Here is a 27,347-nt window from a genome sequence, read left to right on the forward strand (position 1 = left end):
TGGAGAATCCCATGGACGAAGGAGCCTGCTGGGCTACAGTTCACGGGGTCGCAAAGAGTCGGACACAACTGAGCGACTTCACTTCACCTTGCATGAAATGTTCCCTTGCTATCTCTAATTTTCTTGAAGAGATCTCTAGTCTTTTCCATTCTGTTGTTTTCCTCTATTTCTTTGCACTGATCACCGAGGAAGGCTTTTTTATCTTTCCCTGCTATTCTTTGGAACTCAGCATTCAAATGGGTATATCTTTCCTTTTCTCCTTTGCTTTTTTGCTACTCTTCTTTTCACAGCTATTTGTAAGACCTCCTCAGACAGCCATTTTGCTTTTTCCATTTCTTTTTCCTGGGAATGGTCTTGATCCCTGTCTCCTGTACAATGTCATGAACCTCCGTCCATAGTTCTTTAGGCACTCTATCAGATCTAATCCTTTGAATCTATTTCGCACTTCCACTGTATAATCATAAGGGATTTGATTTAGGTCATACCTGAATGGTCTAGTGGTTGTCCTTACTTTCTTCAATTTAAGTCTGAATTTGGCAATAAGGAGTTAATGATCTGAGCCACAGTCAGCTCCCAGTCTTGTTTTTGCTGAATGTATAGAGCTTCTCCATCTTTGCCTACAGGGAATATAATTAATCTGATTTCGATATTGACCATTTGGTGATGTCCATGTGTAGAGTCTTCTGTTGTGTTGTTGGAAGAGAGTGTTTTCTATGACTCTGTTAGCCTTTCCCCTGCTTCATTCTTTACTCCAAGGCCAAATTTGCCTGTTACTCCAGATGTTTCTTGACTTCCTGCTTTTGCATTCCAGTCCCCTATAATGAAATGCACATCTTTTTTAGGTGTTAGTTCTAGAAATTCTTGTAGGTCTTCATGAAACCTTTCAACCTCAGCTTCAGTATTACTCGTCGAGGCATAGACTTGGAATGATTGTGATATTGAATGGTTTGCCTTGGAAACAAACAGATATCTTTCTGTTGTTTTTGAGACTGCATCCAAGTACTGCATTTTGGACTCTTGTTGACTATGATGGCTACTCCATTTCTTCTTAGGGATTCTTACCCACAGTAGTAGATATAATGGTCATCTCAGTTAAATTCATCCATTCCAGTCCATTTTAGTTCTCTGATTCCTAAAATGTTGCCATTCAATCTTGCCATCTCTTGTTTGACCACTTCCAGTTTGCCTTGATTCATGGACCTAACATTCCAGGTTCCTATGCAATATTGCTCTTTACAGAATCGGACTTTGCTTCTATCACCAGTCACATCCACAACTGGGTGTTGTTTTTGATATGACTCCATCTCTTCATTCTTTCTGGAGTTATTTCTTCAAGGATCTCCAGTAGCATATTGGGTACCTACCAACCTGGGGAGTTCATCTTTCGGTGTCCTCTATCTTTTTGCCTTTTCATGGGGTTCTCAAGGCAAGAATACTGAAGTGATTTGCATTCCCTTCTCCAGGGGACCTGTTTGTCAGAACTCTCCACCACGACCCGTCTGTCTTGGGTGGCCCTACATGGCATGGCTCTTAGTTTCACTGACTTAGACAAGGCTGTGGTCCATGTGATCAGATTGGTTAGTTTTCTGTGATTGTGGTTTTCAGTCTGTCTGCCCTCTGATGGAAAAGGATAAGAGGCTTACAGTAAATCTTTAATCCAATTTTCTGTTGATGGGTGGAGCTGTGTTCCCTCCCTGTTATTTACCTGGGGCCAAACTACTGTGGAGGTAATGAAGATAATGGCAACCTCCTTCAAAAGGTCCCATGCATGCACTGCCACACTCAGTGCCCCCAGCCCTGCAGCAGGCCACCGCCAACCCATGCTTCCACTGGAGGCTTCTGGACACTCGTGGGCAAGTCTGGGTCAGTCTCTTGTGGGGTCGCTGCTCCTTTTTCCTGGGTCCTGGTGCACACAGGGTTCTGTTGTGCCCTCTAAGAGTCTAATTCGCAGTCCTGTGTAAGTTCTGGCAGCTCTATGGTGGGGTTAGTGGTGACCTCCTCCAGAAGGGCTTATGCCATACCCAGGTCTGCTGCACCCAGAGGCCCTGCCCCTGCAGCAGGCCACTGCTGACCCTTCCTCCACAAGAGACGCTCAGACACAGTTCTGTCACAGTCTCTGTGGGGGTCTCTGGGTCCTTTCATGGGTCGTAATTGTTAAGAAAGAAAACATGTTGTACAACATTCAAAAACCTGGTTGCCTTTCTGAAGGTCCTTGTTGTGTATCCTACATACATTGCTGTGTGGTTTGTGAATGCCTACAAGGTCGTTTGGAGATGCCAATACTAGGAGATAGGTTGACTCATATTGAACCTATATTTTGAATCCATTTTGCTTATAAAATTTTCTTCTCTGTTTATTTGCTTTCCTATCTGTTACTGTTCTCATTATGAAGAAAAAAATGCCACTAGATAAGAGGAAGAATTTTTGTGTTTATACAGATTTAGTACATTGTTGATGCACACTCTCATTAAATTTTTCAGAATGTCAGGTTGGTTTATTTCTCTTCCTCAGTTCATCTCTTCTCAGTTCTTTGTTGTGTTTCATCACAACAAAAATTTTGAGCATTGGACTAAAGGGTTAAAAACAACTGACAAGTTAGAGCTCAGTCAGTTCAAGCAGACAGATACTTGATTAGACAGACACTCCTAAGACGTGTGAGCAGGCTTACCCCAAAAGGAGTTCTCTTCCTCCTTCCTTTCCATTCCTCTTGGCTTCCCCCTTTTGTACTCCCAGTCTGCTCCTTTTGGTTATGCCCAGTGCAAAGTAGGGCTTATACTCACCACCAGTCAATGAAAGGGAATGCAGAGGGCATATGCTCAAGGCCAATTGACAATTCCAAGTTACAACACAGCAGGCTGTGTTGTTTATGACTTCCCATATGTCTTCACATAATTCAGTCTGTTATAATTAGATGTAAAATATTCATAAGCCCATTATGGGCTCCAAACTGCCTTCTCTAAGGTTACTTAAGCTCCTTTGATTATTTTGTATCCACTCTGTGCCTAAGGCACCTGTGCAGGAGCTGAAAAGTCTCTGTAATTATCTTGTAGGCTGTGAGCTCTCCTGGGTGTGTCTGGGATGGAGTTTAGAGGTCAGTTTTCAGCCAGACCTCCCCTTGTTGCTCATCCTACCTAACAAGTTTTTGCCTTTATATGGTTTAGCACATTGTTGGCACACCCTCATTAAATTTTTCAGATGGCATATTTCAGTTGGACAACAAAATATTCCCTCATCTTCCATTTATCTATGTCACATAGAAATACTGAATCATGATAATCAGCTTTTCTGCAATTCAGTATTATGAAATATTAATTCCTTATATTAAAGAGTTTATTTGCTTAGATATGGGCTTCCCTCGTTATTCACACAGTAAAGAACCTACCAGCAATGTAGGAGACCCAGGTTCGATCCCTGGGTTGGGAAGATCCCGTGGAGAACGGGAATGGCAACCCACTCCAGTATTCTTGCCTGAAGAATTCAATGGACAAAGGAGCCTTGTGTTTCACAGTCCCAGGGGGTTGCAAAGAGTTGGACACTACTGAATGACTAAGGGACTAACGCTTTCACTTTTTCACTTTTCTTAAATATGGAAAGACTAATGATACTAACTAGAAGTAAATGAAACAAGGTGATATAACTAGAGCTCATTTCCTATGAAATTTAGTCTCCATGACAATATAAACTTGCTATTTTGCTCAGTTTTTTATCTCTAGTTATAACAGATGCAATATTGTGACTGTTGTAGATATTCATTGAACAAATATTTGTTGAATGAATGATCTAAACATTTCAAGCTATAGAATAGTATTATTTCTGTTAATCAGTAGAGATTTGATCTAAACAGCATTTGTTATTTATTGTTGAAAATGATTTGTAATACATTGTTAGTAACAGCGTTGTATTCAGAAGTAGAATCTTTCTTAAGAAATATTGTAAACCAAACAATTAACTAATAAATTATAATTACAAACCACTTTACATAGGATACCATGCTATGTTTGAAGATTGTTAAAGAATTTTATATATATATATACACACACACACACACACACACACATATATCTTACCAATATATTCATTTGTTTAGCAATTCAGTCCCTTCATAAACTCAGTTAAGTGTTTTTTCAAAATGATATGTATTCTGGAATTATGAATGTACATATATACAAGGAAAAGCTGACCAAAGTCATATTTATTTAAGTGAGGCAATGGATAAATAAATATTGTTGACTGTTGAGTGTATGGACTTCGGAAAGTGCTTCAGATTTTAAGGTTACGTTTTCATGAAATTAGAGTGGCAGCCTGTAAACTTTGGGAATATGAAATTGCTTAGTTATAGAAAGTTAGAATGAATGTGAATAATTTTTTCTCCTGATTCTTCAGTATGAATGCATACTATAGGGAGAGAAAAATAATTGCTGAGTTTCAGTGTTACCTGGGGTGTGTGTGTGTGTGTTTGTATAAAAACAACCCCAAGTAGATGCTTGTGATATATGGGAGGAAATGGCAAAATAGTTTAAGCTCTACAGCAGTAAAAACATTCCTTTTTTGAAGGCCTCTTTATTCCTTGTCTGCTTGTCTTACTAACTGACCAAACATAAAAAATATACACCATAGATTACAGTGAATTTCAAATGTTTGGAAACTTAAGTCAGACATTCCCATATGGTCAGATTGGGTCTTACCATTAGGAATCAGTGAGTTATCTTAGAATAGGTGATGTCAGTCTTTGAAAGTAAAATGGGCAGAAATCCAGAGCTCAGCCCTGTTAAATCATGTATGTTGTCTTGCTAATGTCACATCTCACATTGAGTAAAATATATGTAGTCATGTGGAAACATATAAAGATATGATATATCTTTTCAAGAAAACTGCTAAATGACCTGAAGCCAAATTATTCACTTCAGGACGATTAGTTCCAGCTGTAATGGTAAACATATTCTGTAACACTCTATATTTTACATATCCTGGAGATTTTCATAGAGAGACTATATAAAACAGCTCAGAATTAAGGTGGAAGAAATTTCACTCTTGATGAAACCTTTCGCACTCACTCAGTGCTCTGTTCCCTCTCTTGTAAAGAAGCACTAATGATGAGCTGGCCTGGATGACAGAATAATCCAGCTCCACTTCCCTTTGGTCCAGCACACTCTCCCGCATCAGCGGTGGCCTTTTGCCTAGGGAAATTTCAGTACAAAACCCTAAATATAGCTGTGCTGGCAGATCTTCTTGTCTTCCCACTCACACCTCATACACAATGCTAACGAGAAACCTCCAATATGTTCCCTTCCCTAAAATAACTATTGTGCTCAAAATTGGAGTTTGATTTTGCATTCAAGAACATGAGTGGTTGAGTCAATTTACTTTTAAGGTACCTCTCATTCTTCCTTCTTTGTTAAACAAGCTGATCTACATGTCCAGAAAGTAAAAAGTTATACCAGCAGTAACAATTTTAAAAATTAACATCATCTTAAATTTTTGAATCTTCAAAATAGTTTTGTTCTAACTTCTATGTAATGCCATCATTGAATTAGTTCTCTTGACTGTTCTACATACATGCATTTCCATTCCAATAACCCACAGTAGAATGTTCTTTGAGTCCAATCTTCTTCATTATTTCTACAGCTACTTCATATCAATTTACGTCTTGGTTGGATTCAAAATGGTTCTAAAATTTCGTAAAATATCTTTGGCAGTGTCATCTTTATGGTCTTTAAAGCTGTAAATTTAGTATTTTGTAGCACTGCTAATCTGGTCTATGCTTTAGCTTCTTTTAAACATATAGAAAATCCAGCTATGAATCTGAACATTTGGCCCCAAAAGAAGCCTTAAGATTTGATAAATGAGCTGATATCAGTCCTTAAAAAAAATAAATCCCTAACTTTGATAAATTATTAAATTGTATCAAGTCTAAGATGTCACAGAATATAGAAGGCACCATTTTGTTATGTATTGCTTAGAAAAATTGCCCCAAATGAACAATAATATAGGGTCCCAGCATCAAACCAGAACTTTTCAGTGTGGGCACAAAGGATAAATTAATTCCATAGCAATGAAACTTCCCTGTTTTACTCCTTGAACCACAAAGTTGATCCTCCTGAAGGTTTACTTTTTGAATTCACAGCAACAAGGTGGACTAAAACTTCAGACAAAACTTCAGGGAGGTATCAGCTTAGTAGGGACTCATGTGTCTGGCAGAAGTTAAGAACAAATTCTTTCCAAAAGAAAGCAACTTCAACTCAGAGAGCAATCGTAAAACATTCTGATGTCATACACATTGAAATATAAAGAAGTATGCATCCTAGAATAAAATTATTATAGTGTCACCTTCTATAATTTTGTAAACCCTTTTTGAAACTTTTCACTGGAAAAAACCATCAACACAGCTGTCTTCTGATATTACATTAGGCAAATAATCCAACTATTCATAGTATATGTATGCAAGGCCTGCATACACAACCTGAATAAGAAGAGGTTTAAAATATTTTGTGCTATCAATATTCCTTGTTAAAGTCTTTAAATATGTCATCAGATCACCCAATTGTTTCAGTTCAGTTAAGTCACGTCCAACTCTTTGCGACCCCATGAACCGCAGCATGCCAGGCCTCCCTGTCCTTCACCAACTCCTGGAGTTTACTCAAACTCATGTTCATTGAGTCGGTGAGGCCATCCAACCATCTCATCCTCTCTTGTCCTCTTCTCCTTCCACCTTCAGTCTTTCCCAGCATCAGGGTCTTTTCAAATTAGTCAACTCTTCTCATCAGGTGGCAAAAGTATTGGAGTTTCAGCTTCAACATCAGTCCTTCCAATGAACGCTCAAGACTGATCTCCTTTAGGATGGACTGGTTGGATCTGTTTGCAGTCCAAGGAACTCTCAAGAGTCTTCTCCAACACAACAGTTCAAAAGCATCAAGTCTTTGGTGCTCGGCTTTATGGTCCAGCTCTCACATCCATACATGAATGCTAGAAAAACCATAGCTTTGACTAGATGGACCTTTGTTGGCAAAGTAATGTCTCTGCTTTTTAATATGCTGTCTAGATTGGTCATAACTTTCCTTCCAAGGAGTAAGCATCTTTTAATTTCACGGCTGCAGTCACCATCTGCAGTGATTTTGGAGCCCCCCCAAATAAAGTCTGACACTGTTTCCACTGTTTCCCCATCTATTTCCATGAAGTGATGGGACCAGATGCCATGATCTTCGTTTTCTGAATGTTGAGCTTTAAACCAACTTTTTCACTCTCCTCTTTGACTTTCATCAAGAGGTTCTTCAGTTCTTCTTCACTTTCTGCCATAAGGGTGGTGTCATCTGCATATCTGAGGTTATTGATATTTCTCCCGGCAATCTTGATTCCAGCTTGTGCTTCTTCCAGCCCAGTGTTTCTCATGATGTCCTCTGCATATAAGTTAAATAAGCAGGGTGACAATATACAGCCTTGACGTACTCCTTTTCCTATCTGGAGCCAGTCTGTTGTTCCATGTCCAGTTCTAACTGTTGCTTCCTGACCCGCATACAGATTTCTCAAGTCAGGTGGTCTGGTATTCCCATCTCTTGAAGTATTTTCCACAGTTTATTGTGATCCACACAGTCAAATGCTTTGGCATTGTCAATAAAGCAGAAATAGATGTTTTTCTGGAACTTTCTCAGTTTTTCAATGATCCAGTGGGTATTGGCAATTTGATCTCTGGTTCTTCTTCCCTGTCTAAATCCAGCCTGAACATCTGGAAGTTCACGGTTCACATATTATTGAAGCCTCCAAGTTGAGTATTATTTTACTAGTGACTGTTTACACCTATAATTTAAATTTGTTGTTGTTGTTCAGTCGCTCAGTCATGACCGAATGAACTGCGGCAAGCCAGGCTTCCCTCTCCTTCACCATCTCCTGGAGTTTGCTCAGACTCAAGTCCATTGAGTTAATGATGCTACCCAACCATCTCATCCTTGTCCTCCTGTGCTCAATCTTTCCCAGCATCAGAGTCTTTTCCAATGAGTTGGCATTTCACATCGGGTGGCCAAAGTTTTGAAGCTTCAGCATCAGTCCTTTCAATGAATATTCAGGGTTGATTTCCCATAGGATTGACTGGTTTGATCTCTTTGCTGTCCAAGGAACTCTCAAGAGCTTCTCCAGCACCACAGTTCAAAAGCATCAATTCCTTGGCCTTCTTTATGGTCCAACTCTCACACCCATACATGGCTACTGGAAAAACCATAACTTTGACTAGACAGACCTTTTCTGGCAATGTGACATCTCTGCTTTTTAATACACTGTCTAGGTTTGTCATAGCTTTTCTTCCAAGGAGCAAGCATCTTTTAATGCATGGCTGCAGTCACTGCCAGTGATTCTGGTGCCCAAGAAATAGTCTGTCAGTCACTTTACATTGTTTCCCCATCTATTTGCCATGAGCTGATGGACTTGTATGCCGTGATCTTAGTTTTTTGAATCTTGAATTTTAAGCCAGCTTTCTCAGTCTCCTCTTTCACCCTCATCAAGAGGCTCTGTAGTTCCTCTTCACTTTCTCCCATTAGGGTTGTATCATCTGCATATCTGAGGTTACTGATATTTCTACCAGCAAAATTGAATTCAGCTTGTGCTTCATCCAGCCTGGCATTTCGCATGATGCATTCTGCATATTAGTTAGTTAATTAGGGTGACAGTATATATAGCCTTGTCATACTCCTTTCCAAATTTTGAGCCAGTCTGTTGTTCCATGTCTGGTTCTAACTGTTGCTTCTCGAACTGAAAACATGTTTCTCAGGAGGCAGGTATGGTGGCCTGGTATTCCCATCTCCTGAAGAATTTTCCAGTTTGCTGTGATCCACAGTCCAAGGCTCTAGCACAGTAAATGAGGTAGAAGCAGATGTTGTGCTGTGATTCCCTTGCTTTATCTCTGATCCAGCAGATGTCAGCAGTTTGATTTCTGGTTCTTCTGCAAATCCAGCTGTACGTTTGGAAATTCTTGGTTCACGAACTGTTCAAGTCTCACCTTAAGGATTTTTAGCATTACCTTGCTAGCATGTGAACTGAGAGCAATTGTGCTGCAGTTTGGACATTCTTTGCCATTGCCCTTCTTTGGCACTGGAATGAAAAAGGATATTTTCCAGTCCCGTGGCCACTGCTGAATTTTCCATATTTGCTGGCCTATTAAGTGGAGCACTTTAACAGTATTGTCCTTTAAGATTTGAAATAGCTCAGCTGGAATTCCATCACCTCCACTAGCTTTTTTCATAGCACTGCTTCCTAAGGCCCACTTGACTTAACCTTCCAGGATGTCTGGCTCTAGGTGAGTGATCACATCATTGTGGTTATCCAGATCATTAAGACATTTTTTGTACAGCTCTCTGTGTTCTTGCCACCTCTTCTTAATGTCTTCTGCTTCTGTTAGGTCCATACTGCTTCTGTCCTTTACCATGCCCATCCTTGCATGAAATGTTCCCTTGTTGTCTCTGATTTTCTAGAGGAGAGCTCTAGTCTTTCCATTCTATGGTTTTCCTCTATTTCTTTGCATTGTTCACTTAAAAGGCTTTCTTATCTCTCCTTGCTATTCTTTGGAACTCTGCATTTAGATTGTAACCAAAAAGTTGTTAAACATGCAGTATTTTTTAAATTCCAAAAGTTATAAGCAAAAAATATTAAATAAAATACAAAGTAGTACTCTCATTATTATTTGTGGAAGGTTTCTGCTTCAGTAGATGGATTTTTCATCATCTTCTATTATATCTCTTTGAAAACTGTAAATTAAACATTTAAAATTCAGGTCTCTGGATTTCTAAATATATAAATTCCTATCATAATTTTATGGCATATAAATTACATGTGCTTTCTTGGTAAAGAATTTGCTATATAATCATGAAAAATAAAACATACCAGAAATTCAACATAGACTAAATATTCCAGTAGATAGCTTCATATTGGTGACGCTTTATAAATAATTGAGTTTCAAAAATAAAAAAAAAAATAATTGAGTTTCAGCCCTCCTTATACTAAGAAGCATTGAATCCTCTGATGTCACAAGATTATTAAGCACATTATTAAAATGGTTTCATAGGTAACTTCAGAGCATTTCAATTTCACTTTTATATTTTAAAGTAATAAATATCTTAAAAATGAGACACTGGCAACTCTTTTAATACAATAATTTTCTATGAATCATAAAACTAAAATACCCTAGTCATGTCTCTGTTTATCTATCTACCTATCTATACACTTACACGAGCATTCAAACACAAATCCACAGGTATCTGTGAATTCAAAGACAACTATAGAACTCCTTGAACTGTGTAGTTTTAAGTGTTGTATTCTGGTAGATAATTATTTTCCAGCATCAGGGACAGATAGTAATTAGGGCATAAACAATTTATCATTTAAATTTATTTTAGCAATTTGATAAATTATAAGTTTAAATTTTCTCTAGGGTTCCATTAATTGAATCTTTTTTGTACATAAGAAATACATATATTAAGCGCATGAAATTTAATACATATGCACACACTTCTAGGTGCATGTTTGCATGCTACTAACATGCAAGACACATTTACTAAGAAACTAGTTTCTCATCATACAAATGAGTGGAGAAACATTATACTAAGCATTATCTTTATAAACAAATGAATAGTACCCTTGTTACATAGCTTATATATACTATAAATTTATGTTAAGAGCACTGCAGTATATGAGATTATTGAATCAGCTGTTAGCCATCTTAGTATCGTCAGGTCCAAAATATACATAAATGTTAAGGATGAATACATTTTTGTCTTTTATTTTTAAATATTTAATGGCTTTCTAAGAGTTACTGATTCATCCATGAAATGCCTTTTCTGCTCCTGCTATTTTAGAAAATATTATCCACTTGGAATCAAATTAATAGTGTTTTCTGTTGATAAAGTACTGGTTGTATTTTCTGGAGAAAATAATCTAGAACCCAGTAAGAAAATCTAAGTAATGTTTTTACATAAGAAGTGCATATCTGTGTCACCAGGAATTGGTGGACAACATTTCCTTTTCTGCTTTGCTTGACCTTTACATTGAATATGTTTAGTTGCTCACTTGTGCCTGACTCTTTGCAACCCCACGGACTGCAGGCCATCAGGCTCCTCTGTCAGTGGGTTTTCTCCAGGCAAGAATACTGAAGTGTGTTGCCATGCCCTCCTCTAGGGGATCTTCCCAACCCAGGGATCGAACCCAGGTCTCCTGCATTTCAGGTGAATTCTTTACCATCTGAGCTACGAGGAAAGCCCTTACATTGAAGAATATTGTGGAAAAAATGACAGTGTAAAATATTAAAATTATAATGTGATAAATACAAGTAGAATTATATTTCTCTTTGCATAGTTTGGCAACTAACTGAATTTGCTAAATATTTAAAATAGCTTGCAACCAATTTCCCTCTGACAAATTATTTTATTTTTATACTCCTTATTTATGAAATTCAACTTTTTAATAACTTGAAAGGGAGAACCTAAAAATATGACAGCAGAGAGCAAATTGTTGAATACATATATAGTTCACTACCTAACCTATATCTGTCTTTTCTACATGAAATCAAATTTCCTAAGATTCTTATATTATTAACATTTCAATCATGGGAGACACTTATGGGGTTAAAATGGAAAGTGAAATAAATGAAAAGCTGAAATGTGATGCCTTCTGTTTCTGCAAGATTGGAACAGAATCAAATACTAAATAAGGCCTTTAGCAACATCATGTTTCTGGACAAATGATGGATATCATGACTTTTTGTTGTTACAAAAGGAAGCAATTTATTTAACTTCTTTCTTTCCTCCCATTCTTTCTGGTTTATTAGCCTCATTTCATTTCCATAAATTATCCAACTAAAAGAGGAAATGATTAATTGAAGATTGCTTCCTTAAAAACATTATTTCTTGTCATTAACAGCTGCAGCATATTGTAATATGTGCTATTCAAACACACTGATGCATTTAAAATAAATTTAATGTTTGTTGCTCTCAATATTTTGCTCTATTAAGTTCAACCCACAAGAATTTTTGTGCCAATTTAACAACTACACCCTTCTTATCTACTGCTAATATTCATGACAAAAGTTTGTATTCAAAACAGTTGCTCAGTGAGAAAAGTTTTTTTTAATGGATTAAAATGAGATTGCTTTATTTCTGAAAAGATTACTCATTGGCATGGACATCCTTTAGAGATAGAGGTGACTCTAGAGATGTGAGGATTTATGCCTATAATTTGTGGAATCTCTGTTATTATCCCATATTTGGATTTTTTATTTTCGAATACACTTGACTAATCATCATCTTCTCCTACCACATCTCAAACCAACTCATGTGACATTATAAAACTTAACTAATCTAGAAGAGTTGAAATGTTTACAGTTCAATCATTTATTCTGTCATATTGAGGGCATACAGCCTATGCCATTTTAATTGATTGAACTCTTAATGATTTATGTAATTATGATAACTCTGTGTCTTGAGGATGTCAAAGTTACATGAGATTTCAGCTTTTAAATGCAGAGTAAATCATTACCTTGTTTTGCCTTTTAGCAAACATCATTTAAGGGTTTATGACACCCTTGTGGCAGAATTGTGGAAAACAAAAAAAAATGGAAGGAGATAACTAGACTGATAAATAATTGTAGCAATTAAGACTACATGTGTTCTAAAAGTGAATGTAAAAAGAGGATTTTTGAAAGCATAAAAGAGGAAATACCTTCTTTAATGGGGATGAGAGAGCAGGATTGATGTTGGGAAGGAGTTCTTAATTTGCTCATTATAGATTCTCAATAAAGTATTTTGAGTTCTGGCATCTAAAATATTGAACACTTAGTAAGTTTAGAAGTCAAGAATCAGAATGTTGTCCCTGTTTGTAATTACTCTTGAAGAGAAGGAGAGGGAAAGAGAGACAGCAATAGGGTAAAGGGGCATGGGGAAGAAAGGAGGGGAAAATGAGAGAGAAAAAATCGTATAGCTATTAGACCCATGATGTTTCCTGTGTTGTACAAAATTTACTCAAGTAGTTGGGGTAGAAGGGTCAGAAAAGGGAGTGGGTATTTACTGAGTGCCTTCCAGTAGTCTATTTGGTATAAGTTCGGCTACAAGGATACACTGAACAACACAGGGAATATAGCCAATGTTTGGTAATAATTGTTAATGGAGTGTAACTTGTAAAATTATATAAAAAATAAATTAAAACTTAAAAAAACAGATTTATTGAGTATCTATTTGTAAGGTATCAGGTGTGATGAGATTAACAGAAAAAAATGTTTATGGGTCGTGACATGTAAGTACCCAAATATAGGAATACTTACCTGAGGCCGCTTTAAATGAAAGTTGTGATCCACAATTAAAAGTTGCTGGTGATAGAAACATTCTACTGCAGAGGAATTAACAGAAACAAATGTATCCAGTGGAAATTTTGTCTGTTTAGTGTTTGGCGATTGGGAACAGAACTTTAGAAACATAGAATAGGAGGCTACTGTCATCTGCATCCTCAGTAGTACCTTTGAATATGGCTGTGACTGATAGTTAATATGACAGGACTTTCAGCTTTACTGCTTACTCACTGGATTTTCTTTTGCTTTTAATTTTGACAGAGGAGAGAAAGAAAGAGCCAACTTAGTGGGAAATGAAACCTTAAGGTATTGGCAAGAGTAGTTATTAAAGGCCTCAAGCCAATGAACCAGTTTCACCAGTTGTGGTTCTTAGCTTATTCAGGTGGGAAAGTGCCTGAAGGTCATTACATTTTTTGAAGAAATCCATGGTCTATTCCTATATTAAACCATAAATCACTTTGTATAAACCCTTGGCTAAATCAAATAACACATTAGATTCTACTATTGACAAATAACAGACTTCCCTTGTGGCTCAGATGGTTAAGAATCTGCCTACCATGAGGGAGACCCAGGTTTGATCCCTGAGTCAGGAAGATCCCCTGGAGAACAGATTGGCAATCTACTCCAGTACTCTTGCCTAGAGAATTCCACCGACAAAGGAGCCTGGAGGTCTGCAGTTCATGGGGTTGCAGAGTCGGACAGGACTGAGTGACTATACTTTCACTTTCTTTTCATAGACAAGTAACAGGTGAATTTATAAAAAAAAATCAGGAAACTTTTAAGAGTTTCTTTTCTTTACTGTACATTGGGAAATATTTGCTGTCACTAGAAGAGATTTTGGAGAGAACATAAAGACTACGTAGGTTTGCTAGGACTAAGTGAAGTTAATAGAACATGGGCTACCCTGGTGGCTCAGTGGGTAAAGCATCTGCCTCCAATGGGGGAGACCCGGGTTCGATCCTTGGGTTGGGAAGATCCCCTGGAGAAAGAAATGGCAACCCACTCCAGTACTCTTGCCTGGAAAATCCCATGGACTGAGAAGCCTGGTAGGCTACAGTCTGTGGGGTCTCAAAGAGTCAGACACGGCTGAGCGACTTCACTTCATTTCACTTTATGGATCGAAAAGAATGATTAAATTAATTCAGAAGACAAACTGACTTTTTGAAAATATGCCTAATAGATGTTTCATTTATATTAAGCTCTATTATTTCTTATCGTACAAGTTACATTGATTTTCTTAGCTGAATGCCCACAAATGTACTGAAGGATTTAAACAGATTTCTATGTTTGAGAGCAATAATTTATTTATACCTTAGATTTCTATAGTTATCTATATTAATTTAGACAGATTAGATGAGAGACAAGTCAAGCATTATAAATTTCTTCAAGAAAAAGACCTGGTAAGCATGGCTGGTAAGAGAGAAGATACTGGTGGATCACCATGTTGTTTGTTTTTAAATCCAGCTGATTTTTTTTTTCTGTTTTATCATGCTGTTGTATATTTTATGATTCATTAATGTTTAGAGATTGAATGAAAACTGTCTTCCTAAAAGGATTTCTTTTTTTAATTAACAAAATTCTTTTTGATTTTTTTTTTTTTAGTTTGACTGGAATAAGAACTCTAACATGAGATCCACTGTCTTAACAAATTTAAAGTGTACAATACAGTATTATTCAGTATAGGCATACTGTTATGTAGCAGATCTCATTTATTTGTCATAACTAACATTTTATACCCATTGTCTAGCAATTCCTCATTTCCCTCCCCGCAACCCCTGGCAACCATCATTCTTCTATCTGCTTCAAGGATTTTTTACTACTTTAGATACCTCATCTAAGTGAGATCTTGCAGTTTGTGTTTTTCTGTGACTGACTTATTTCCTTTAGCATGTTCTCATGTTTCATCCATGTTGTTGTATGTTGCAGATATCTACCTTTCCTATAATAAGTAATTTATAAATAAGCATAATATAAGGAAAATAATTTAAATATCAAACAAGTTTAAACTGTACAACAGTTGGCAGGAAAAATGCATTCTGTGTAAACTCTCATGACCTCTGTGACAAGGCATTCTAATTATTCATGGTAGCTCCTGAATCACAGATCATCCAGCTCATGTTGGACAATAGATTCAATTTATCTCTATCCAAAGAAGTAGGTGTCTTGCAAACTAGCACAGCAACACGTATCATATTTTTTCAATAAAAATATGCTAATAATTTCAGGGGGCAAAGAACAACACTGCCATAGTCGAAGTATACACTGATAGATACACATATCTCCAACATGAAATAAATGTGACTTGAAATCAGTTAGATGTTATTTCATTACATTTCAGTCATTTCATTTTTTTTTTAAATTATTATTTCCAGGGACTTGATCTTTTAAATAAGAAGGGACAGATACTTCCCAATATTAGAAGCGTTTTGTTTCATACCTAAAACAATAAAGGGAAGGACACTGGGGTGGACATCCCTGGAGACAGCAAATGCAGGCAGAAGGTCAGCCATAGGCAGGGTGAGAACAGGAGATGATGGCCATAGGCTGTGTTCAGGGATTGGGCGGAAGCAGGATTTTGGAAAGCTTTAAACTTAGAGCAGATCATACTGTCTCTGACAGACAAAAGTATTCAGATAGTTATAATGAGAGTAAAACTGTCAAAGTAATGCAAAAAAGGGGCAAACATTTTTTTAATTAAAAATCTAGCTGAGTTTGAAAGAGTAAGCAAAAATTTTTCATGTCTACACTGTCTGTGTATGTGAAAATATATTTATTATTTTATAAATGAATTTAATAAGTTCCAGATTGTACAGGATGTCATAATGGAAACAGGATTATACAAGATAATAAGGAGTTTTTTTTCTCTAAATGAGTTTTACCTAGACTCCCTGTGTCGTAGTTTTGATCTTAACTGTGTTTCATTTACCACATTGAAGGAGGTTACATAAAGGGTAAAATAATAGAAACTTAATCAGGAAACAGGCTTTCTTATTGCTGTATTTTATTATATACTCTTGCCATATTCTTTAGCCTAATTCTTGAAAATAATAAAAGATGTGTCATTTTAAAATAAAGACAATTGAAACCACATTGCATTATAATTGTGCACCTTTCTTCTGAGCCATCCCAAACATTTCACATCAATTGATCTTCAGAACAAACTTGTGGATTATTTAAGGGTTATTGGTAGGGAATATAAACTTCCTGAACTCGTAACTTCTGTAAAATACTAGATAAATATTATTGGTTGGCGAATTTAATTTTAAAGATGAAAAAGAAAGAGGCAAAATTAAGTTCTCAAAGAAAAACTTGTGTTTTCAAAAACGCAATCAAATTACTTTTTCTGCTGGAAAATAGTGCAATATAAACTGGCACAATTAGAGCATAGTTTTACAATGAAAAAAATTTCTTGGAAAGTATTATCATGGCATATAAAGATGTATGACTGATTTTGTTAATGTAATGCTATTTTCTGGTAGACAAATCTCTGTATACGCCTTATATAACCCATAACAAAATAACTAGTCTGTTTAGGTAGACACTTGAGTTCTGAAACACTGACATTTCTGCCATCCTCAATAAAATTGGAAAAGATTTCCAACTCAGCAACAAGTCCATCTCCTGAATTTCCAAATAAATACTCTGGAAAGTTGAGTTTACTTCTCTAACATTTTCTCATTTCATTTCCTCATCACCGGCCAGATAATCATCACGGCCACAGCTTTGAAGAAAGAATCATCTATGGGGTAGAAAATAGTAGCACGTTCCTGGAATGCAGTCCGAAGTCACAGCGAGCTCTGGTCTATTGGCAATTCCAGAGGCGAAACGAAGAGCGAAAAGAAGAGGTATAGGAAAGAAACTGGACTCACTCTATCTAACACATGCTGTTAAGGGACCCCAGTGTGGTTGACTTAAGAGGGGAAAAAGAAGTACTGTGAATAGTTATTCTTTTCTTAATCTACCAGTACCTATTCATTAAATAAGTATTAACTGAAGACGATTTTATGGCAGGCTTTGTGCTAGGAATTAAAGGAACAAAGTTGAACTGTAAGAATTTTGTCCTAGAAGCTGTTTGCGACGGGGCGTTGGGGGGGCGGGGCTGGCAGTACATTTTAGAGATTTTTTTTTTTCTGCCTGGAGTTATCTATTATGTTATATTCATTTGTATACAAGAAAAAGAAAAACCCTCCTAACTAATTCTAACTTTTGTTCAATTGATTCTGTTATCCAAACATGTTTCCCTTTCTTCATTAACTTCTTCCTCAAATGGGAAGAGGCAGTTAAGAGAAAGGAGTAGTAGATTCAGGAGGAAAGATCTTAGGTTCCAGTATTGAACTCTGATGTGAATTATGCACGTCGTTTCATACAAATATTCCTCCTCAATGAATCCATTAATTCCTCTGTAAAATTAAAAAATTATACACAGAAAATCTCAGTGAATACTCTGAGACTTTTAAACTTTTTTTAAAGCTTTAAATAAGGGTAACCATACAGTGTACATGATTTATGAATGTACATTTTGCAGACAGTTTTACGTAATCCAAATGTAGAAGTGAAAGTACCCCATCATCTCTTTTGACAGTTGAAGCAGTCTTTAAACATGTAATCATGTCATATACATGTTAAGGTTGATTTTACATGTTACCAGCTTAGGCTTTCCGAGATCTCTTTTGTAAACTTCATTCAGAGTAAAAGTGCAGTTAGACATATTAAATAACATGTCTTCATGTCGCATCTAAGACAGGAAATTGAATAAATAAGCATGTAATCCCATAATTTTTCTGCTTGCTCAACTACTGAATTTATTTCATTTTTTCAAACCTTATTATAAATTCATTCTAATGCTGCACTGTTTTCTAGTATTATGTTTCTATATTTCCAATTTCAATACTCACTTTCTCCTATATATACTTTATTTCAAAGTTTTAAAATAGAATCTATCTTTGTCCTTTCATCCTCTTAATTATTTTAAATTATTATGAGAAATTTTATTAAGACAATAGACAACCAGTATTTTGCAATATGTCTTAAAGACAGGAGAAATTTATAACTCTTTTTTCTAATGGGGAAATTATATCATTTCTCTTAAACTAGAAATTTTACTGTTAAAATGTGCCTCAGTAAACAATACAAATTTTTACTGAGACACAGTTTTGGAGCTTATATTTCTTGTAAATATATATGATTTCACTGCTTATTTTCTTTTGCTAGATCAGAGTGGATGATCATATCATCAGAACAGAACAAGGCCTTCTACTACGTAGTCTGCAGCGGAAGGATTCAGGCAATTACCTCTGTCATGCGGTGGAACACGGCTTCATGCAAACTCTTCTTAAAGTGACCCTAGAAGTCATCGACACAGAGCATTTGGAAGAACTTCTTCATAAAGATGATGATGGAGATGGGTCTAAGACCAAAGAAACGTCCAACAGCATGACGCCTAGCCAGAAGGTCTGGTACAGAGACTTCATGCAGCTCATCAACCATCCCAACCTGAACACAATGGATGAGTTCTGTGAACAAGTTTGGAAAAGGGACCGAAAACAGCGTAGGCAAAGGCCAGGACATACCCAAGGGAACAGTAACAAATGGAAGCACTTACAGGAAAATAAGAAAGGCAGAAACAGGAGGACCCACGAATTTGAGAGGGCACCCAGGAGTGTCTGAGCTGCATTACCTCTAGAAACCTCAAACAAGTAGAAACTTGCCTAGAGAATAACTGGAAAAAATGCAATATACATGAACTTTTTCATGGCATTATGCGGATGTTTACAATGGTGGGAAATGCAACTGAGTTCCACCAATTATAAATTAAGTCCATGAGTAATATTACTAACAGGCATTCTTCTGAATACCAACACCTATTAATAGAGGTCAGATGAACACAGATGTTCACACTAGTGACTTAATGTTTCCTATGAGATTTCACTATACAGGTTTCACTTTCTTCTTTGCTTGAGAAATAAAAATGTCATTTGCCATAGTGCCATCTAAAGAATAAAAATGGCATCAGCAAAGCCATTTTCTTGAACTAGGAGTTTAAGATAAACTGCATGGATTTACTAAGCTGATGAATATTCCAAAACATTGTTGGATTCAAGGATATCTTTTGGCTACCAACACTCATGTTTATGTGTACTGGAGGAGTAAAATGATACTGAATGAAATGGTCTGTGGAAATAAAAAACAAACATAAACCATTCATCATCCAGAAGAAAAATGGAATACACTGATCTACTACTGATGTCTTTCTTCCAGCTTTGATCTAAAGATGTATTTTATTAAAACTATAATTTAAATGTACCATGACAAATATGCAGAAAAAAATTAGCTCTTTTCTAAGCTAGAGTAAGTTTTTGTCTTACAGTTATTGTGCTATATAGTTTTTGTGTTTAAAAAACTCCAGTTGTGTGCTGCTTTTTAAAAACATTTTCAGTTTTGCGAGAATAACCAATATTGTCCTAAAGCATATATACATCATTAACAACTAATTCCTAAAATCTGGATATAAAGTATGCTTTATTTCTCTGAGGAATTAAGAAAATAACACCTCCCTTTCTACAAATATTACCTAAATTAATTAGAAACTGCATAAATATTCTTAGAAAAACAGAGCATTTATCTGGAAAGAAAAAAAAACATAGAAATAAATTTGCAAATGCATTTTGTTGTACCTAATGAATCAACAAGGAGAAAAAGGATTGTATATTTCATAAAAATAGTAAGCATTGGTTTAATTTAATGTTAATAGAAAATGTCTTAACTCTTCACTTGAATCCCTGTCTGATATTTGAGATATAAAAACTCTTTCTTGACTCCATTAGGATTTTTATCTGTGTCACTTAATTTTTTTGAGAAGAGGGATATCAAGGATATTCAGAACAGCATCCTAAAAGCAAATTTCCCAGCTCTGTTCACATTTTTATCAGCTATTTCTTATCTCACCTTAAGACAATTATCTGTCTAAAGAACTCATGATTCCTTTTAAGTCAGTGGGAGTGACTTTTATACAAACTATTTTCCAGGACACAACCCAGCCTTAAAACATGTAAAGCTTATTGTCTTCTGCAACAACTTATAAAATAAGATACTTATTAATTAAGGGCTTGTCTGTTTCATTGTCCGAAGATGATTCCTTAAGAATAATTGACTTCAAGATGTAAAAAACCTTCAGCATTGAGATAGAGTTTCTTTAGTGCTGCACTCATCTAAGAATTCCTCTCTGGGTCCTTCATCATGCACAAATAATGCAAAGGAAACATTATTGCTAATTAATGAAAGCAGCATTGAAATTCTGACTGTAGCTGTCTTGGGATTCTAAATAACTCAGAATTAATTTCTCACCTCAGACTATAGTGAATTTTCAAACAAATCCTCTTATCAGCTGAAATATTTCACAGATGAAAGCTCATGTTTCAGTTTTAATGATTACATTGAATAAATACTTTTTGACGTTTGTTTCAAATGGGAGCCTAGAAGTACCCTATATTCAATCTTAGGCTCCATTGATTAATACAGTGTTACTCTCAGAAGTACATCCTCAAATGGTAGCTGAATTTTAAATTATTTGAAGAACAGACTCCTATAGAGAAAAAAAAGTGTTTGAGATATAAATCAAAGAACAAAAAGTGCTTCAAAATAGGTCATTTTAACATTTTTCATAGTGTCTTAACTGTACTGCAATTCAGTAATGCATTTTATTCTAAATTTGCAGCTGAAACACGTTTATTGGCAATAACAAAATTATCTTATTTCTTATTAGTCCTCAAAAATAAAGGATTTGAAAGGATAGAGACTGTGTAACTTTAGGGATGCCTTCTAATATCTGAATGCATTTTGTTCAGCACTATGAAATACCCATAGAAAGAAAGTCTAGATTTCAGTTAAAAGAAACAAAACAAACAAATCCACCAGCATGTCTTAATAAATCATCAGGTCTATATTTTTGAAGAAAATTATAGATGTAATTTACAGATAAATAACTCTTATTCCAGTCTTAATCTTCTGTCAGTGTGAACGGGGCAATTTGCACAAAAAATAATTAACATCCCGTTTATTCAGTTTTAATAGGCTTTGGCTCATGCTTGTATCATCAGAGTTGAAAGTTTTTTAAGAGACTTATGTGACCTTGAACAGATTATGACAACAAATCTTAAAATAGGAAAAAGTACATAACAGAAGAGAAATTATGACCCACTTGAAATCAAATGTAAAATGTAAATGCATGTAAATGCACACTTAATGCTACTTTTTATGTATTATTTAGTGATTTTCAATGGTATGTGTTTAATATTTTTGCTACCTACACACTAGGGAAAAGAGATGTAAATAATTTTGAAAAGAAGAGGAAGGACAGTGTAAAATGCAACTTTTTGTAGGTACCCCATTTTAGTGTGTTCAACATCATCCTAAAATGCAAGATTTTCCCACATAGGTGACAAAGTGGCTCATGTGCTATTTAAGGGAAGAAGCTGTGTGCCCATTCAATAAGCATGTTTTTTGCCAGGTAGTAAATATGTTCCATATCTGTATTTATCATTGGATTTCAGATGGGAACTAGAAAACTGGAGAGAAAAATGTAATGAAACTGCTGCTGTAAATTACTCCTGTTAGCATGTATTCAGTTGCTAAATACACATTTCTTCAAAATATTTGAATTCAGATGTCTTTCCTATTCCATGTAGCATATAGTGTGAAGGAACATAAGAGTAGAAAAGGTTGAGAACCAGAGTCAAGTTGCTAGCATATTTCTTCATTGTAGTCATCTGTAAGCTGAGCTCTATACTTCTGGTGATAAATGTGAATGTTATGCCTTTAAATTAAATATTATTATTTTATGCCATACTTACAAAGCAAATATGGGGAGGAAATTCTATTGTGTGTCTTAATCATAGTCAGTTTCATTCAGGATCTACAAAGATGCCTGAAAATTGTTATTGAAATTGCCTATCCAAAGGTCATAAGCAAGTGTTTTATTAATTTATTAATATGGAGTGATTAGTACAACATTTTGAAATCATTAAGAATTCATTTTTAAACACAATTTTCTTTCACTTTAATGGAAATCTGTCCAGTTTCATGGCTTCAAATACACACTTAACAAATAGGACTCAACATTAATGTAACAGTGTATTAGAGATAAACAAGCCTAATGCCAAAGACATCCATGCTTTGTATTTTAACTTTGTAATAATTATAAAGTCAATGTTAATGTTTGCAAAATACGTATTTCCACCAATAAGAAAGCATTTTTCAAAACTCTGCAGAACCTCTAAGTTTTACTTCTAACAGTTTATATACTAATTAATTAAAGAAACATACTTTTTAAAATTAAAATAGTAAAGGACCTATACATGAAAGAGAGAATGAACCCGTGGAAAAGTTGCCTCATATAATACGGTCATTTTCACAGTCCACCTGACCAGAGAAGACAGCTTGGTTTTCACTTCAAACATGCAACAGCAGAGGTAGCAAATCAAGTTAAACCAATAATAATAATAATTTTAAATATAAACAAATCAGGCTTTTAGACATTTTGTTCTTTAGAACCAGATTCCTACCCATTGTATTAATTTCTACTTATAAGTCTTACTACTTGCCGTGTGCTAGGCACTGGTAGATAATGAGGATACCAACATGAATGAGGCATAGACTCAAGAGCTCACAATGAAATAAAGAAAATAGACTTGGCATTCTCTGCCCTAAATCTGTGCCTTGTATATAATTTCACTATCACACTTAGCACAAAAGTGTAATTTCTTTGTTTACAGCCCAGTCTCTTCTTCTAGAGTGTGAGTGAGCTCCTTGAGGGCAAGGTTTGTATCTAATTTATTTCTGTCCCCAGTGCCTAGCATGATGACTGGCACAAGAAAGGAGCTCTTTAAATTGTTGCAGGAAAAAAAACAGGTTACACTGTGATGAGTGCCAAGAGCAAACTCAAAATAAAAGTGCTATGGGGATTTCCAGGCTGTCCAGTTTTCCCAGCACCACTTGCTGAAGAGGATTTTTTTGTCCTTTGTATATTCTCGCCTCCTTTGTCAAAGATTACTTGACCATAGGTGTATAGATTCATTACTGGACTTTCTATTCTGTTCCATTGATATATATATATATATATATATATATATATATATATATATCAGTTTTTGTGCCAATATCATGCGGTTTTGATTACTGTAGCTTTGTAGTATTGTCTGAAGTCTGGGACAGTTATGCCTCCAGCTTTTTTTTTTTTTTTTTTAATCCCCCTCAGGAATGCTTTTGCAATTCTAGGTCTTTTATGGTTCTATATAAGTCTTAGGATTATTTGTTGTAGTTCTCTAAAATATATCATGGATAGTTTGATAGGGATTGCATTAAATCTGTAGATTGCTTTGGGTAGTATGCTCATTTTAACAATATGAATTCTTCCAAGAACATGGGATATCGTTCCATTTGTTTGAATCACCATTTGTTTGTTTCAGTTTCTTTTATGAGTGTTTTTAGAGTTCTCAACATATGGGTCTTTCACCTACTTAGTTTAGGTTTATTCCTAGGTATTTTATTTATTTATTTTTGACCTGAATTTTAAATGGGATTGTTTTACTTTTTCTTTCTGATATTTAATTGTAAGTGTAAAAAAATGCAGCAGATTTCTGTAAATTAATCTTGTATCCTACTACCTTGCTAAATTCATTTATTATTTCTAAGTTTTTGCATAGTCTTTAGGATTTACTATATCGTGTGCCATTCAACTGCATATAATGAAAACTTGAATCTCTTCCTTTCCAATTTGGATGCCTTTTATTTGTTTTTCTAGAACACTCCCTCATAACATATCCAAAAATAAACTCAGAATGTGAAGGCCTAAATATAAGACATGACACCAAAAAACTGCAGAGAACATAGGCAGAACATTTTGTGACATATATCATAGCAATATTTGCTTAGATCAATGCAGAAGAATTAAAAGCAAAAATAAACAAATGGGACCGAATCAAATTTGATAGCTTTTGCACAGCAAAAAGGACCATCAGCAAAATGAAAAAAAAAAATTGGAATGGAAGAAAATGTTTGCAAACAGTATAACTAAGAAGGGGTTGATAGCCAAAATATGAATATAACTCATACAACGCAATATTTAAAGAACAAAACAACCCAGTCAATAGGCAGAAGTTCTAAATAGAAATTTCCTGAAAGGATACAGATAGCCAACAGTTACATGAAAAGATGCTCAACATCATTAATTATTAGAGAAATACAAATCCAAACCACAATGAGGTACCACCTCATACTGGTCTGAATGGCTGTCATCAAAAAGTCTACAAATAATAAATACTAGAGAGCATGTGGGGGAAAGAGAACCCTCCTACACTGTTGGTGCAAATGACAAATGCTACAGCCACTGTGGAAAACGTATGGAAATTCCTTAAGGAAACTGAAAATAGCATTACCATATGATGCAGCAATCCAACTCCTTGTCATATATCCAAAAAAGATGAAAACTCTAATTCAAAAAGATCCGTGCACCTCAGTGTTCATAACAGCACTATCTGCAATAGCAAGGACATGGAACCAGCCCAAGTGCCTATCAACATGATTGGTTTAAGAAGATATAGCATATATATACATAATACAACACTACTCAGCCATAAAAAGAGAAAAAATAATACCATTTACAGTAACATGGATGGACCTAGAGATTATCATACCAAGTAAAGTAAATCAGAGAAAGAGAAATGTTGTATGACTTATATGTGGACTCTCATAATACAAATGAATTTATTTACAAACCAGAAACAGATTCACAGACATAGAAAACAAACTTACGGTTACTAAAGGGTAAAGGGAGAGAGACAGAAAGATAAATTTGGAGTATGGGATTAACAGATACACACTATACAAAAATAGAAAAGAAACAAGGATTTACTGTATAGCACTGAAAATTATGTTAATGTATAATGGAAAAGAATCTGAAATATATAAAACTGAATCAGTTTACTGTACATCTGAAAACTAAGACAATATTGTAAATCAACTATACTTCAATTAAAAAAAGATGCTGTGAAATCAAAGAGGAATCAAGAATATGGTGGGAGATATCATAGAAAGCTTTAGAAAAGAAGTGACCCATACACTATGTAATGAAGTATGACAGAGATTTGTCCAAATGGAGTAAAAGAAGGCATTCTGGGAAGACAGAATAAGGAGAAAGGAAGAAAGGTATGAAAATACTTTTGAGAACAAGCATCCCAAATGAGAAGAGCATGGACTTCATAATGAAAAGTTAAATGTCCCCTCTCTTATGAGTCAAAATGGTGCATTTGTTTGGTTTTTACTGTATTTTGACTTATTGCGCTCTGTTTGCAGCCCATGTACTCATCACTGGTGCATAATGTCATTCATTCTGCTGCTTTATACCCTTTGCACCCTTTGCTCTCCCTGTCTTTCCTCTAAATTTTAACCTCTTTGGTATTTACTCAGCTGGAATCACAGCACTGGGCAGTATTCCTACAATCACTTTCAAAGTAATCTTGATGCCATAATCTCTTTGCTCGTTCAAGTGACCACAAGTCAGCTGGAATTTGGAATTCCACAAATGAATAGCTGAGAGAAGATGGCTTCTTCAGGTTAGCCCCACTCCTCTTGTATTTTACATACCTTCAGCATTCTCTCACCCATCTAGTACTAGACAGCCATGTCATGGGTTCCAACATTGCCTAGCAAGGTGACTCACAAACATGACTTCACTGAAGATAGCATTGAAATAAGCAGCATGTGTTTGTTCAGCGGATGCCCTAGATGGAGTCCTTCACAGCTAAACAGTAACACAAGTGAAGTTAGCACACACAGTTGACAGGCAAAGATTTCTATTTTCTGTTCTTAAATGAAAAACTTTTTTTAAAAAGTGAGAGCCACATCTTGAGTCTGTCAACTCCACATCACCATTATAATGTCAAATTTTCTCTCCTATTATAAAAAAATATATTTTATTTCTCTTAACCTAAACATTATACTTGTATCCGCAGTATTTACTTATACAGTACCTAAGCAAAGTGTTTCATAAATGTGTTCAAATCATTACAGTTTGGGTGATTTTGAAGTTTTAACTTCCATTTTCTCTGTAAACCTCATTGAAGCATTAGATCTCAAGTAAATACGTTAAAAAAAAAATCCATGTTATTTGTGTAGCCCAATTCTTAAAGTTTCGATTGTTTGGTTGATAACTAAGTCCAGAGAGGCTTAAACATTTTCAGCAAAGTTTTGTGTCTGAAAATCAAGTAGCTTTTCCACTTTACAATTTATTTACTACACTTCAATTTTTAGTGGGTTTGTACCTTTGAATTTCAAAATAAAGAATGAATTTTGTTAGTCCTCAAATATTCTTATTTGAATTAAATTGCTGGTAAATATCAAGAAATTAATACATATCTCCATGTACCATTTAATAAATTCTACTTGAATTTAGATACTGACTAAAAATGATTCATCTATACTGTATTGCTGGCATGTACCAATTTCAGAAAAAAATGTTCATTTTCTTCTTTGTATTACTTTTGATTCTAAGTATATGTTTGTAGAAATTAACTTTTACTATATTTGGTTCGAGGAGCAGTTTAAATTTATTACCTAGTGAATAGTGTACAGCATGATAAATAAAATCTGGCATCCATATGAAAAAGTGTACTGTTAAAAAGTATATTCAATTCTTAACATTATAAAATCTGTTCACTCAGAAAAGCATAAGTAAATTCTCATCCCAAGATTTTTATATTTTGACCTAATCTATAGTCATTAACTCGAGAAACATGCCATTATTAAGACTTCTCCTTTAATTTCTTCATAAGTTTAAAATTTAAAAAAACAAAATCACATACTCTAGATTACAAAATCCATAATCCATTCATAAAAATAAGATATTCTAGTCCCTTTGGAGATTGGAATGTAACTTACAATTATTCCTATACTGGTCTCTTTCTAATCTCCGCTCAGATATTAGACAGTGTTTATTAAAACTGCGTAATATCAGGTGGCTCTGTATTCACTATTGAGA

The 27,347-nt window shown here is 35.2% G+C and overlaps 1 protein-coding gene across 4 annotated transcripts in view; it reads left to right on the forward strand.

The window, feature by feature from the left end:
* SEMA3A (semaphorin 3A) overlaps positions 1-26,975 on the forward strand; it is a 548,751-nt gene extending 521,776 nt beyond the window's left edge. For all 4 annotated transcript variants that reach the window (XM_060414987.1, XM_042248468.2, XM_060414985.1 and 1 more), the window contains 2 exons: positions 17,018-17,160; positions 18,527-26,975. In XM_060414987.1, coding sequence (XP_060270970.1) covers positions 17,018-17,160; positions 18,527-18,982 — 599 coding nt within the window. In that variant the 3' untranslated portion in view covers positions 18,983-26,975. The remainder of the gene's footprint in view (positions 1-17,017; positions 17,161-18,526) is intronic.
* The last annotated feature ends 372 nt before the right edge of the window (positions 26,976-27,347 follow it).

This window comes from Ovis aries, chromosome 4 (assembly GCF_016772045.2).
Source record: "Ovis aries strain OAR_USU_Benz2616 breed Rambouillet chromosome 4, ARS-UI_Ramb_v3.0, whole genome shotgun sequence".
Classification (NCBI taxonomy): Eukaryota; Metazoa; Chordata; class Mammalia; order Artiodactyla; family Bovidae; genus Ovis; species Ovis aries.